Genomic DNA, 11,861 nt, shown 5'->3' with positions numbered 1-11,861 from the left:
CTACTACTACTACTACTACTACTACTACTACTACTACTACTACTACTACTACTACTACTAGTAGTAGTAGTAGTACTACTACTAAAAAAATTAACACCGTTTTTATAACTTGAGGTGGTTGTTTCTATAAAAGGGTACCATATTGTATAGAAATGATTGGTACTTTTAAAGGAAGTTGAAGGTTGCGTTTCTATGGAAGTACTCATTGACAATGATGTATCAATTTTTGGCAGTGCCGATGATTTTACAAGTAAAGTAAAAGCAGTACTTCTTTCTTCGTTATCAGTCTCAAATGTTTCTTCGAAAAACGAAGTAGTCGATAAAAAATCATAGATATTGCAAAATGGTCCACTATAAAATATTGGACAAACGCAAGTAAAACTGTTGATACCATCGATACAAGTACCTCCGTTCTCACAGTTTGCAAATTTGGATTCACAATCATCATATTTTAATTCACATAATGCACCATGATAATCTGGTACACAATAACAAACTTGACGTTCGTCCTCGAATAAGCATACTGCATTATTTTTGCAAGGATTTTCTTCGCAGGGTACAATCGTTTTATCGCAATCTTTACCTGTATATCCTTATGAAGAATTTTTAATATGATATTGAATTCAATAATAATTCAAACATATTTTAAGATAAATCATTTTCTAAATTATTAATAAGAATAAATAATTGTAACTTACCAAACAAACAAGCACAAGTATACGACGCAGGAATATTAATGCAAAGACCACCATTCTTACATGGCAATGTAATACATTCATCGATATCTTCATCACATAATCGACCTGTCCAACCTTTGAAGTTTAATTTATTTAAATACTTAAATTGAAACATAGACTATTTAAATTATTTAAAAAAAAAAATCATACCTTCAGAACAACGACAAAAGAAAGAAAATCCAGGTCCTTCCACACATTCACCTCCATTTTTACATATTGTATTATTACAAACCGAAGCGTCAATTTCGCAATAATCTCCTAAAAAAGAAATAGTACTAGATGAAGTAGAGTAGAATTAGATGAAGTATAAAAAAATTTAATTTTTACATATTAATTTTACCTGAGTACCCATCAGGACATTGACAAGTAATACCATCGTAATCGAGACAAGTTCCGTTATTTAGACAGGGTTGATTCGAACATTCGCTATATTTTTGCTCGCAGTTTATACCTAAAAATATGTGTAATACAATGAAATAATATTTTATTAGTATTATAGTCATATAAAAATATAATTTTCAGTTTTTTTTCCACTTAAATAAATAGAAAAATAAGTATGCTATTTAATAATTCTCTCTGCTAACATGTTAAGAGATCGTTTTCGCATGTGCTATGAAAAAAGGAATCGTGTGAATTACCTACAAACCCTTCGGCACAAGTGCAGTTATAAGCAGCAACAGCATCGTTGCATGTTCCTCCGTTTAAACAAGGATTAGACCAACAATCATTCCAATTGATTTCGCAATTGATTCCAGTGTAACCATCGATACAATAGCAAGAATAAGTGCTGTATTATATGTACGAGATGAATGACTAATATATTAATTTTAAATACTTATATAAAATCATCTTTTTTATTCAATTTTTTCTTCTTTTAAACAATAATATAAAAATATAAAAAATAAAATAAAGAATGAAAATTTATTTATTTTGCATTATAATAATTGATTTATATACCTGTTTATATCTTCTAAACATATTCCGTACATACAAGGATCTCCGCTACAATTCAGACCTCGTGAAAAACCGATCGTTAAGAGGAAAAATATTGCCAGAATAAAAGATTTTTCATTTATAAATTTTTCAATGTTCACCCTTTTATAATGCATTCTGAATAAAAATAATAATTTTTATGTATGTATACGTTTGCTATAGATCATTACAAATTTTTATATGAAAAATATACTTATTAACTTATAGAATAAATTTCATAAAAAAAATTTTGATTTATGCGTGAGTATATATATATGAAACAATATATTTACATATTATTATTTTAATAATTTAGAATTAATTAAAATTTTATTATATCTATTTCTATTTAAAAAATTAAAATAAAAAATACGTCAAATAATACGTCACTCGTCGGTTTATATGTACTTTTTCTTAATGATATAACTATTCGATTATGATACATGTATATGTAGATATACTTTAACTGCTATTTGTTATAGGTAGTTGACCACTTGGTAGTCTTAGCAACGGTAGTCTTAGTCTAGTACTATACAACAAACAATGATACTTGTCGGTTACGCTTGCGTAAAATTTGCTTCATCAATAATAAATTTTATTCGATTTTAAAAATATTAATGTTTCGAATCGGTGTAATGTAACATTTAATTCGTCTAATAATACAATTGGAATAGAATCAGTTTATTAATGAAAGATTAATTCTATTTCTATTTTTATGACATATAAATAAAACTAAGTAGTAAAAACTAAAGTAGTAAAAAATATATAAGTAAAATATTTTATAAATACGAATTTTATCATTTCATACTTTAATTTTTATGTTTTTTTTAATTGACAATTAAATATAACAACAATGAAGTAACGAATACTAAAATGCAAATATCAGATACGAGATTCCAATTCTATTTTTGACTAAAACTGAGCATATAGACAAACTATTTTTTTCGTGTAATAATATTATTATTACATGAATAAAAATATTTTATGTAAATTTTAGTTAATAATTTAATTGATCCTTTCATATTTTAATTAATCGCTTTTATACAAAAATTAATGCAATACATAGATACATAGTATAAATATAATTGCATTATATAATCTGATGATTTTCTTAAGCATATATATACTCTGACAAAATTTTCTAAGATCAGTTGTTAGAATCTTATAAATAATTCTTTTCAAAGTTATCATTATTGTTTAATATGAATATTCAGGATATAACAGAACCAAAAGAAGTAGAAAAAGTGTTTGTATCTCATTTGAAGGAGAATAAAATCTTCCAGGAACAACAACTATGGACTATTGATTATTCATCGCTGGGCGGTCGTGGTATATTCGCCACTCGAGACATCAAACAAAACGAATTGATCTTCATCGATGCACCTTTGATAATCGGGCCAAAGTGCTTAAATAAACAAACAAAAATGTGCATATGTTGTTACAAGAACGAATGTCCGCTGTTTCCATGTGATAAAGGTTGCGGTTTACCAGTTTGTTCCACTCAATGTGAGAATTCGCCGAACCATGAGAAGGAATGTGAATATCTAAGATCATTGATACCGACTTGCGGTACTGATTGGTGCTTGAATTTACTGTTAGCTATGATACCGATTCGTGGTCTTTTTATGACGAAAATGCAGCGTAAATGTTTGGCCACTCTTCAATATAATAAAAATTTATTTTCAAAATATGAGGTATAATTTATGTTAATAATTTATTTTAATTATATTTATTTTAATATTAATAATCATTTGAAAATAACATTTTTAATAAAAAGAAATTTTTTAAAAGAAAATTAACTTATATAAGCGCGATATGTATATTTGTTTTAATTGTTTGTTTAATTTAAAGAATAAAAGTTAAAGCCAAATTTAAAATTATTGAATTTATTTTGTTATTAATATATTCGTAATAATAAATATTAAAATTTATTTGAAGATTGATAGAAAAAAAAAATTGTGAAATATTATTTATGTAAATAATTCTTAAACTTTTAATACGATACTAATAATTTGATAATCATTATTGATATTAAAATTTTAATAAATAAAATTAGTATTCAATAATAAAATTATATAAAATATTTTTTTACATAATTTAATATTTTTATCTTTTACTATTATGAAATATATTTCATAATTATATATATTTATAATTATTATTTATTATATTTATTATAATTATTATGCGAAAAGATTGAATTGCTCAAGAAAAATGTGGTGAATTCTCCAAGCGACGAAGATATAGAAATGATGGAACGCGTATGCAGAGCTTTTAATACAAATTCATTTGAAACGATTCGTGTTCATGACAAAGACCATTTTACAAATTTACGAGGTCTTTATTCCCTGGGTTCATTGCAAAATCATTGCTGTATACCGAATACAAGACATTATTTCGATGAAAAATTTCGATTATATGTTATGGCTGCTCTTCCAATTTCTGCTGGAGAGGAGATCACTATGTCCTACACAAGTTTATTTTGGGATACAACATTGCGGCGGCAATTTCTGAATGTGACTAAAAATTTTTCTTGCATATGTAAAAGATGTAGTGATCCTACGGTAATTATATAGATATAATAATTACTTTTAATTTTATAAACATATTAATAATTGAAATATAAGAATATTTTTTAATTATATTAGGAATTTAATTCCAAATTAGGTGCACTTTTGTGTGCATCTGATAAATGTTCAGGAGAATTATTACCAAAAAATCCTCTTAATATGAGAACATCTTGGATTTGTAATAAATGTACCATAACAATAAATCATAGACAGGTATTTAAATATTTATTCAAATCATATTACAAATCATAAAATACATTTTATATATATATATATTTTATTTGCTGTATAATTAATAATTTATTTCATACATCATATATAATTTATACTGTAATTAAGTTTTTATTAATTTTATTGCTTTCTGTTTTAGAACTAATGCTAATTTAATAAATTTTTACAAATTTTAATTTTAGTTCCTTTATTTATAAAATTTAGATTTTATAAATATTTTGTTTTTTACTTTTTATTATTAGATATGTTCGATTCGATCAGGTCTAGCTGCTATTACGGAGGAAATTATATATAAAACACCACGCGAGATCTTTAAGTTTTTACAAAAAGATCTTTCAATTATAGTTCCTCAGAGTAATTATCTTATCATGGATGTGAAATTTCGAATCATTTCATATTATGGCAGAAGTAACGATCTTCAATGGAAAGGTACAAATAATATACGAATGTATTTTATTCAAAATTTATTAATTTATACACTGTACGATACTTTTTTAAACATTATATTAGATTTAAGTGACACTGAGTTGAATATCAAGGCAAATTACTGCAATGATTTACTTTCTGTATTAGATACTTTAAACAGTGGTGATTCTACAAAAAAGGGTAAATATATTTAAAATAAAAATTATAATTATATATTATATTGTCTAATTTATTTTTATATATAAAATATTAAAAATTTTTATTTTTAATATTTTTAGGTCTTATTTTATATGAATTATATTGCACAAATCTTGAAAAAATGAAACGATTCGAACAATCAGATATTCAGAAGGTAGATGAAAAATTTATTGCATATTTTTATTATTTATTTGTCGATAGTTTTATATAATTTATTTTATATTGAATATCTTTTCAGATTGATGAAAATCAACATTTATTAAAAGAAGTAATTAATATATTGCAAAATGATGCTATTTTAGCTGTTAGATTCGAATACGATCAAAAATATTTTAAAAAATAAATTATCGTGTGCAAAAAATAAAGAAAATATTGTCGATAATATAAAATTTAGTTATAATTGTGTAATCAAAAAATTTAAAAGAATAAAAATAATATATAATCTTTAAAATCAAAAAATTATATAATATTTAAAAAAATATTATATATTTTTCAAATATATCATTATTTGTAATATTCAATTGGAGATGTTATAATTTTGATAGAAAGAATATAAAAATTGAATAATAAGACATTTAATAATAAGACAATTATGGAAAATTAAAGAACTAGATATTAAGAAAAAGATATCAATTTAATCTCTTTTTACATTGCACCATAGATGGTTAAGTTTGCAGCAGAAAATATCTAAATAGCTGAACTAGACTAGCAAGTAACAAAATGATGCACTTGTGCTCTATAATGTAATGCTCTGTTTTATAATGTAATGTAATAGCAAAGTGCAATTTTGAAAATCACGTCCTATAAATAAAAAAAATGTTTCATACAGCTTGTTCTAATAAACATTTTGCTTCTTCATATAAAGCTGTACAAGGTCTTAAAACTTCTAAATCATAATCTACGTCCTCATCAATATTTACATTATTATTCCTGTAACATACATATATATATATGTGTTATTCAATATATTATAATGTTTATAAATAATGATATTATTTATTATTATTTTGCTTTATTAAAAAATAATTTAACAATGTTTACCTATACAGAAAATCATCTACTATAGATAGCGTATCATTGTTTAAATCACGCAGCAAATGATTTCGTGTAAGTGCTGTGTGCATAAATGCAACATTGTGAAGGAAAAATTCCGAACGATCTAAAAATAAATATATATTTATTTAGTATGCCATTAAACAAATATGATTAAGATAATTTATATTAAATAAAAATGTATTAAATAACTAACCATCCTTTCCATATTTTTTTGTTAGTTTTTTCATTACATCTTCACCTGCATATTTTGCAGAAACACCAATTCTATGCAGAATTGCCTTGCATTGCCAACGATTTTCTGAATTTTGATTACATGATGTGGATTTACGGGATTGCGTTTCCTTAACAAGACTCTCCCAATCAACTCCTAAAGCATCTCCCAAACCTTTACCACTCGTTTTAATGTCCTCTTCTAATTCACCATCAGAAATTTCTTCAAAGTCCATAGTTTCCATATTTTCATCTTCCATATTTCTATTTACATTTTAATCATTTATTAATATAATTTATATATATTTTAATATAATCTATATATATTCTATATATATTTTAATATTTATATTTATATTTATATTTATATTTTAATCATTTATTAATATAATCTATATATTCTATATTATATATAGAATTATATATATTAATATAAATAATTATATTATTTATATTATTATTATATATAGAATATATATAATCTATATAAAATAAATAACAAACTTTAAAAACTTTAAAAGTTAAAAATACTACCTAAATGATATTGTGTCAGTATTATCTTTTCCTTTAGTATTAAAAACTGTTTCTTCTATAGTTTCTTTTGGAGATGAAAGATCTGCCTCTTGAGTTGTTGGTTGACCATCTCGTTGTATAATATCGGGAATTCTTTTCGTTATTCTCGTTTTATTTATATCTATATCCTATAAATATTAGTTTTAAAAATTTTAATATGAACTCTTAAAATCATAAAATGAATTCAATTAAATATTTAATCAAATAAATAAAACGTACTGTGATATCTTCCATATTTAATATATCATCTGGATCATCACTAATATCACTGAGATCACTCTCAGTATGAAGTGTTTGTAAAGATTCATCAATGCAAGTACGTTTTGAATCAGATGTAACAGTTTCTTTTGTTTCAGATTTTTCTTTTAAGACAGTCTTTTTTTGAAAAGTATCTGTAGATTTTTCTCGAGTTATAGATAATTTACCTTCTGCTAATTCCATTAACTTTTTATTAATAGGTTCTTCTTTCATACTACCATATAAAGATGCTTGTTTAGAATTATGAACTGTACATTCATCTCTTGTTTCAGAACTATTATAAGTTCTCCTTTTACTAAAAAGAAATAAAAAATAATTTATATTTATAAAAATCATTGATTAAATAAATTAATAAAATTAACATACTTATGTGATGTAGATTCTGCTATTTCTAATTCTTTGGATCGATCATTTCTATAGTGACTTCGAATATGCACTGATTGATTATCCCATTTTCGAGACTCGCTTGATTTCCAATCTGATACAGAATTATCATATCGAGAATTCCAGTCATCATCATGTACTTCTGATCGAGGAAGACTATCTCTATTATCCCATAATGCTCTTACTCGCCATTCTCTTTCTTCCCAATCAACGGGACCATAAGCTCGCTCTCGGTTATGTTCTACATCACGATGATGATTATCCCAATCATCATTAGGAACATTTTCATCTCTATATAATAAAAAATAAAAAAAATATAATAAATATAATAAAAAGCAAATAAAGAATAAAAAATTGCATTATTAATATTTTAAGTAATAATCTATTTTAAGTAATAATCTGTAGATTAATGCAAATTATTATATATTTAAAATTAATTATTAATATACCTAATAGATGTGTTACTTCTTAATTTTTCTCCAGAATAAAGTGGATGTCTATGATGATGATGATGATGCCGATGATCATCAAAGGAACTTCTATCAGTCGTTTGAACAACATATCTAGATTCTCGAGATCTTTCTTCACGAATTCCACGTCTTTCATCAAATGGACTATCATATCTTCTTCCATCAACAGTTTTTCTTCTATCATCTTCATGAACATGGTGATCACGATAATCTAAATGTGAAGATGCTTCCTCCTGTTCATCCCAATGTTCTGATAAACGTCCGTAATTTCTATTATAATTTCTGTCGATTTCAATTGTTCGTCGCGGACTGCTTTCCCGTCTTTCGATTAACCGATCAACTTTGGTTGGCGTAATACGTGATTGATCATGCTCAGATGTATGATTTCGATCATATCTTGTGCTAAATCGTCTGTGTCTTTCACGATCATAATGTGTAACATCTATTCTATCAATTAAATTATCTCGCGAATTTGATAATGTAGGTGGAGCGGATGAAGATGATGAAGATGCTATAGAAGATTGAACGACTGGTAAAGAAGATGCTTGTGATAATGGTGGTACATTGTGTGTACCTTTATCAAGCAACGATGTTCTATCTAAAGATCTTTCTCGCGGAAAACGATCAACGCGATCTCTAGGTGAATTTACACCAGCTTTGCGAGTTGATGTATCCTTATCTACAGTATTTCGATCATATCTATTATCAATACGCTGTGACGTTCTGTCTCTATCAGAAAGAGTTTTTGTTTCAGATCGTTCTCTTTCTCTATCGCTTCTACGTTCTCGAGTTCCATTTTTTTCAAAAATATTATCTTTCATTATTAATCGTTCTTTATCCCGACTATAACGTGTATTTTTATCCGCTGTTAAATTTATCGATGCTGAAACTAAAGATGGTACATCTCTATCTCTTGATTTAATTGATTCTTTTTCTCTATCACGATCACGATCTCGATCACGATCACGATCTCGATCACGATCTCGGTCTCTATCGCGATCACGATCTCGATCTCGATCTCTGTCTCGTTCGCGATCACGTTCTCGATCTCTATCTCGATCACGATCTCTTTCCCGTGGTCGTTCGCGACAACGTTCTTGTAAATCTTCTTTATCTTTATCACGACCATCACGTTGATCTCGAGCAAGCCTTGAATGCCCACGCTCATCTCTTGTGTGCTCTTTATCACGACGTTCTCTGCTCTTTTGTCGAGTTTTATCACCTAAATAAGTTTTATCGTCAAATTCTTTACCAATTCTTCTATGGCTTTCTTCTTGATTCGATATCTGTCTGGTTTTGCTATTTTGTTCATTTTTTCGTATATCTTCTCTCTCTTTAGTTTTATCGCTTTTATGTGATTCACGATCTTTCTTTTCTGTATCTCGAGATCTGTTTGTAGAAAGTTGTCTATCTTGAGTTTTTGAGGGCGTAAACTCTCGTTTAGATCTTGATGACTTTTCGGGTGTACGACTACGACGAGTTTTAGCTGAAATCGTTTCTTTCGAGTGCTGATGTTTTGATCTTTCAGATGTTGGAGATGTTTTAGATCGTATATCTTTATCTTTACATTTTGCTTTTAATCTATCGTTTGTTTTAATTTTTTCATCTATTGCACGACTTTTTTCTTTATCCTGTTCTTTAATTTTATCAAAAGGTTTATTTTTAACACTATCTTTAGATAATTCATCTATATCACGTATTTTTTTATAATGTTTATCTTCTTTCTCCATATCTCTGCCTTTTACAATTTTTGGAGATTCACTTCTGTTTCTTTCTCTAACTTTATTGGATGTTCCATGATGAGGCACAGATACTGAAGAGCCTAATACTGAGGTTGTTGTTGATGTTACCGTTGTGGATACTTGTATTGTTGGAGATCTTGTACGAGGTGTAGAAGAATGTTTTTTTGATGCTGAAGATGAACTATATTTTTTTGCTGTTCTAACACTAATTTCCTTTTTTGTGGAATTACTTTCAAATTTACGTTTCTTCTTGACCGAGGATTTTTCATTTTTTGTTCCAAGTCTTTTTAATTTTAATCTGTAAAAATTTTTAAATAATAAAAAATATAAAAAAATTATATAGGTTTATATATTTAAATTTTAACCAAAATATCAAAACATAAATTATTGATTTGTAATTTTATATTAATATTTATTATATATAAAAATATATAATATAATAATCTCAGAAATTTTAAATATTTTTATATATTAAATAAAATAAAATAATACTTAATAATGATATATAACTTACTTTCGTCTTCTTTCTTTATCTTCATCATAATCAGTAGATCCACTATGATGTCGCTTAGATTTAATTTTTTTTATTTTTTTACGTGAATCAGATGTTGAACTAGAAGATGAATCTTCACTACTAGAACTACTACTACTGCTAGATGTACTTGAAGTATGTGAACTAGAAGAAGAAGTCATAGCTTTTTTCTTTTGTCTTATTTTATCTTTTCCATGAACTTCTTTATCTTTCTTCATTTGTAATTCTAATTCACGCTGCAACAACTGTCTACGTCTTTCTAATACTTTTTCGTCTTCGTATTCCAAATCTGTTTGATTCCACTCTTCTAAATTTAAATCAGGACTATGTGATGCCTTTTTTACGATCTTAGAAGTAAGCCTTTTAAATGGATCTTCAATAAGCTATATATTAATAAATATATATAAATATAAATAGCTATCTTTAAATAAAATAATACAAATGAACAAATATTTTTGATTTTTTTTTAATTAAATTTTTTATACAGAATTTGATGATATAAATTATATACTTACTCCAGTTGTACTTGCAATAGCATTATCCTTTTTGGCACGCTTGGATGGACTTATTAATGTGTGAGTATTTGCATATCTAATTGCAATATCAAGAAAAGAAAATGATGATCATCTTAAATAAAATCAATGATAATTCTTACTCTATGATTTGAATAATAAATTTGATATGTAATTGTATTATCATTACTATAAAAAATATAAAACAAATACATATTTAATTTTTTATACAAAATAAATTGATTTCAAATTATACTTGCTTGCAATTCTTTCCATATGAACAGCTGCCGTTTAGTGCCCAGTTTCTACAATAATCCGATGAATTTTGGCCGGCAGTAACTGCTGGTTTAGTCCCCAACCTCTCAAACACACTTGGTCGACGAGAGTCTGTATTACATTTCGTAGGGTCAACCGTTATCTTCCTTATGTTTGATTTTGACATATTATCACCATAAAACAATTATGTTTTCACAATGGAAGCACATAACTGCAGCATGCAAATATTCATTTGCTATGGAATCACCATTAATCAATTAAATATTCACAAATACAATCACGATTCTCAAAGGATTGGTTTCCTTTGCATTTAAAAATTAAAAGCATTTGAAAAATAAAAAATATAAGTTTATTATATTCTATATAATTATTCTTTTTATAAATAACAATATCATAATATTTTCACTTAATTCGTGTTACATATTTTTAAAAGCTAATTCCAGATATTTTTTACTATTACTTATGATTGAAGTATTAAACTGTACAGAAAACAATAGTGCTAACTGAATGAAGTTATAAGTAATATATAATTCAATGTTACCAACTAACAATGATAAATATAGAAACTAATTCAAATATTATTAATATTTCGTTAAATATACAAAAAGAAAAAATATTACAAGAATATAAAATAATTCGTATATGTTATAAAAATATTTTTATATATTATATTAAAAACGTAAAATATTATATATATATAATTTTCGAACCAAT

General features: G+C 25.8%; 3 protein-coding genes across 3 annotated transcripts in view; 1 reads left to right on the top strand and 2 right to left on the bottom strand.

Moving 5' to 3' along the window:
• LOC102677607 (protein eyes shut) overlaps nucleotides 1-1,873 on the bottom strand; it is a 5,400-nt gene extending 3,527 nt beyond the window's left edge. Inside the window, exons 1-6 of the mRNA XM_031508690.1 lie at nucleotides 1,695-1,873; nucleotides 1,376-1,524; nucleotides 1,078-1,188; nucleotides 888-995; nucleotides 699-812; nucleotides 10-592 (exon numbers count right to left, since the gene is read on the bottom strand). Coding sequence (XP_031364550.1) covers nucleotides 10-592; nucleotides 699-812; nucleotides 888-995; nucleotides 1,078-1,188; nucleotides 1,376-1,524; nucleotides 1,695-1,846 — 1,217 coding nt within the window. The 5' untranslated portion in view covers nucleotides 1,847-1,873. The remainder of the gene's footprint in view (nucleotides 1-9; nucleotides 593-698; nucleotides 813-887; nucleotides 996-1,077; nucleotides 1,189-1,375; nucleotides 1,525-1,694) is intronic.
• A 961-nt stretch (nucleotides 1,874-2,834) lies between these two features.
• On the top strand, nucleotides 2,835-5,942 carry LOC102672699 (SET domain-containing protein SmydA-8-like). Its single transcript, XM_006611980.2, has 7 exons — nucleotides 2,835-3,403; nucleotides 3,905-4,273; nucleotides 4,358-4,492; nucleotides 4,753-4,939; nucleotides 5,021-5,116; nucleotides 5,215-5,288; nucleotides 5,373-5,942. Exons 1-7 carry the CDS (start codon nucleotides 2,912-2,914, stop codon nucleotides 5,475-5,477), a joined length of 1,458 nt encoding a protein of 485 aa, XP_006612043.1. The 5' UTR covers nucleotides 2,835-2,911; the 3' UTR covers nucleotides 5,478-5,942.
• Nucleotides 5,748-11,629, bottom strand: LOC102673018 (zinc finger CCCH domain-containing protein 13-like). Its single transcript, XM_006611981.2, has 10 exons — nucleotides 11,132-11,629; nucleotides 10,875-10,950; nucleotides 10,342-10,742; nucleotides 8,065-10,125; nucleotides 7,598-7,906; nucleotides 7,193-7,526; nucleotides 6,935-7,101; nucleotides 6,384-6,664; nucleotides 6,176-6,293; nucleotides 5,748-6,064 (listed from the first exon to the last, which is right to left on the bottom strand). Exons 1-10 carry the CDS (start codon nucleotides 11,311-11,313, stop codon nucleotides 5,956-5,958), a joined length of 4,038 nt encoding a protein of 1,345 aa, XP_006612044.1. The 5' UTR covers nucleotides 11,314-11,629; the 3' UTR covers nucleotides 5,748-5,955.
• Between the last annotated feature and the right edge of the window lie 232 nt (nucleotides 11,630-11,861).

This window comes from Apis dorsata, unplaced genomic scaffold (genome assembly GCF_000469605.1).
Source record: "Apis dorsata unplaced genomic scaffold, Apis dorsata 1.3 scaffold_97, whole genome shotgun sequence".
Lineage (NCBI taxonomy): Eukaryota > Metazoa > Arthropoda > Insecta > Hymenoptera > Apidae > Apis > Apis dorsata.
Note: the sequence above shows the minus strand (reverse complement) of the source record. Positions and strands in the feature narration are given on the sequence as shown.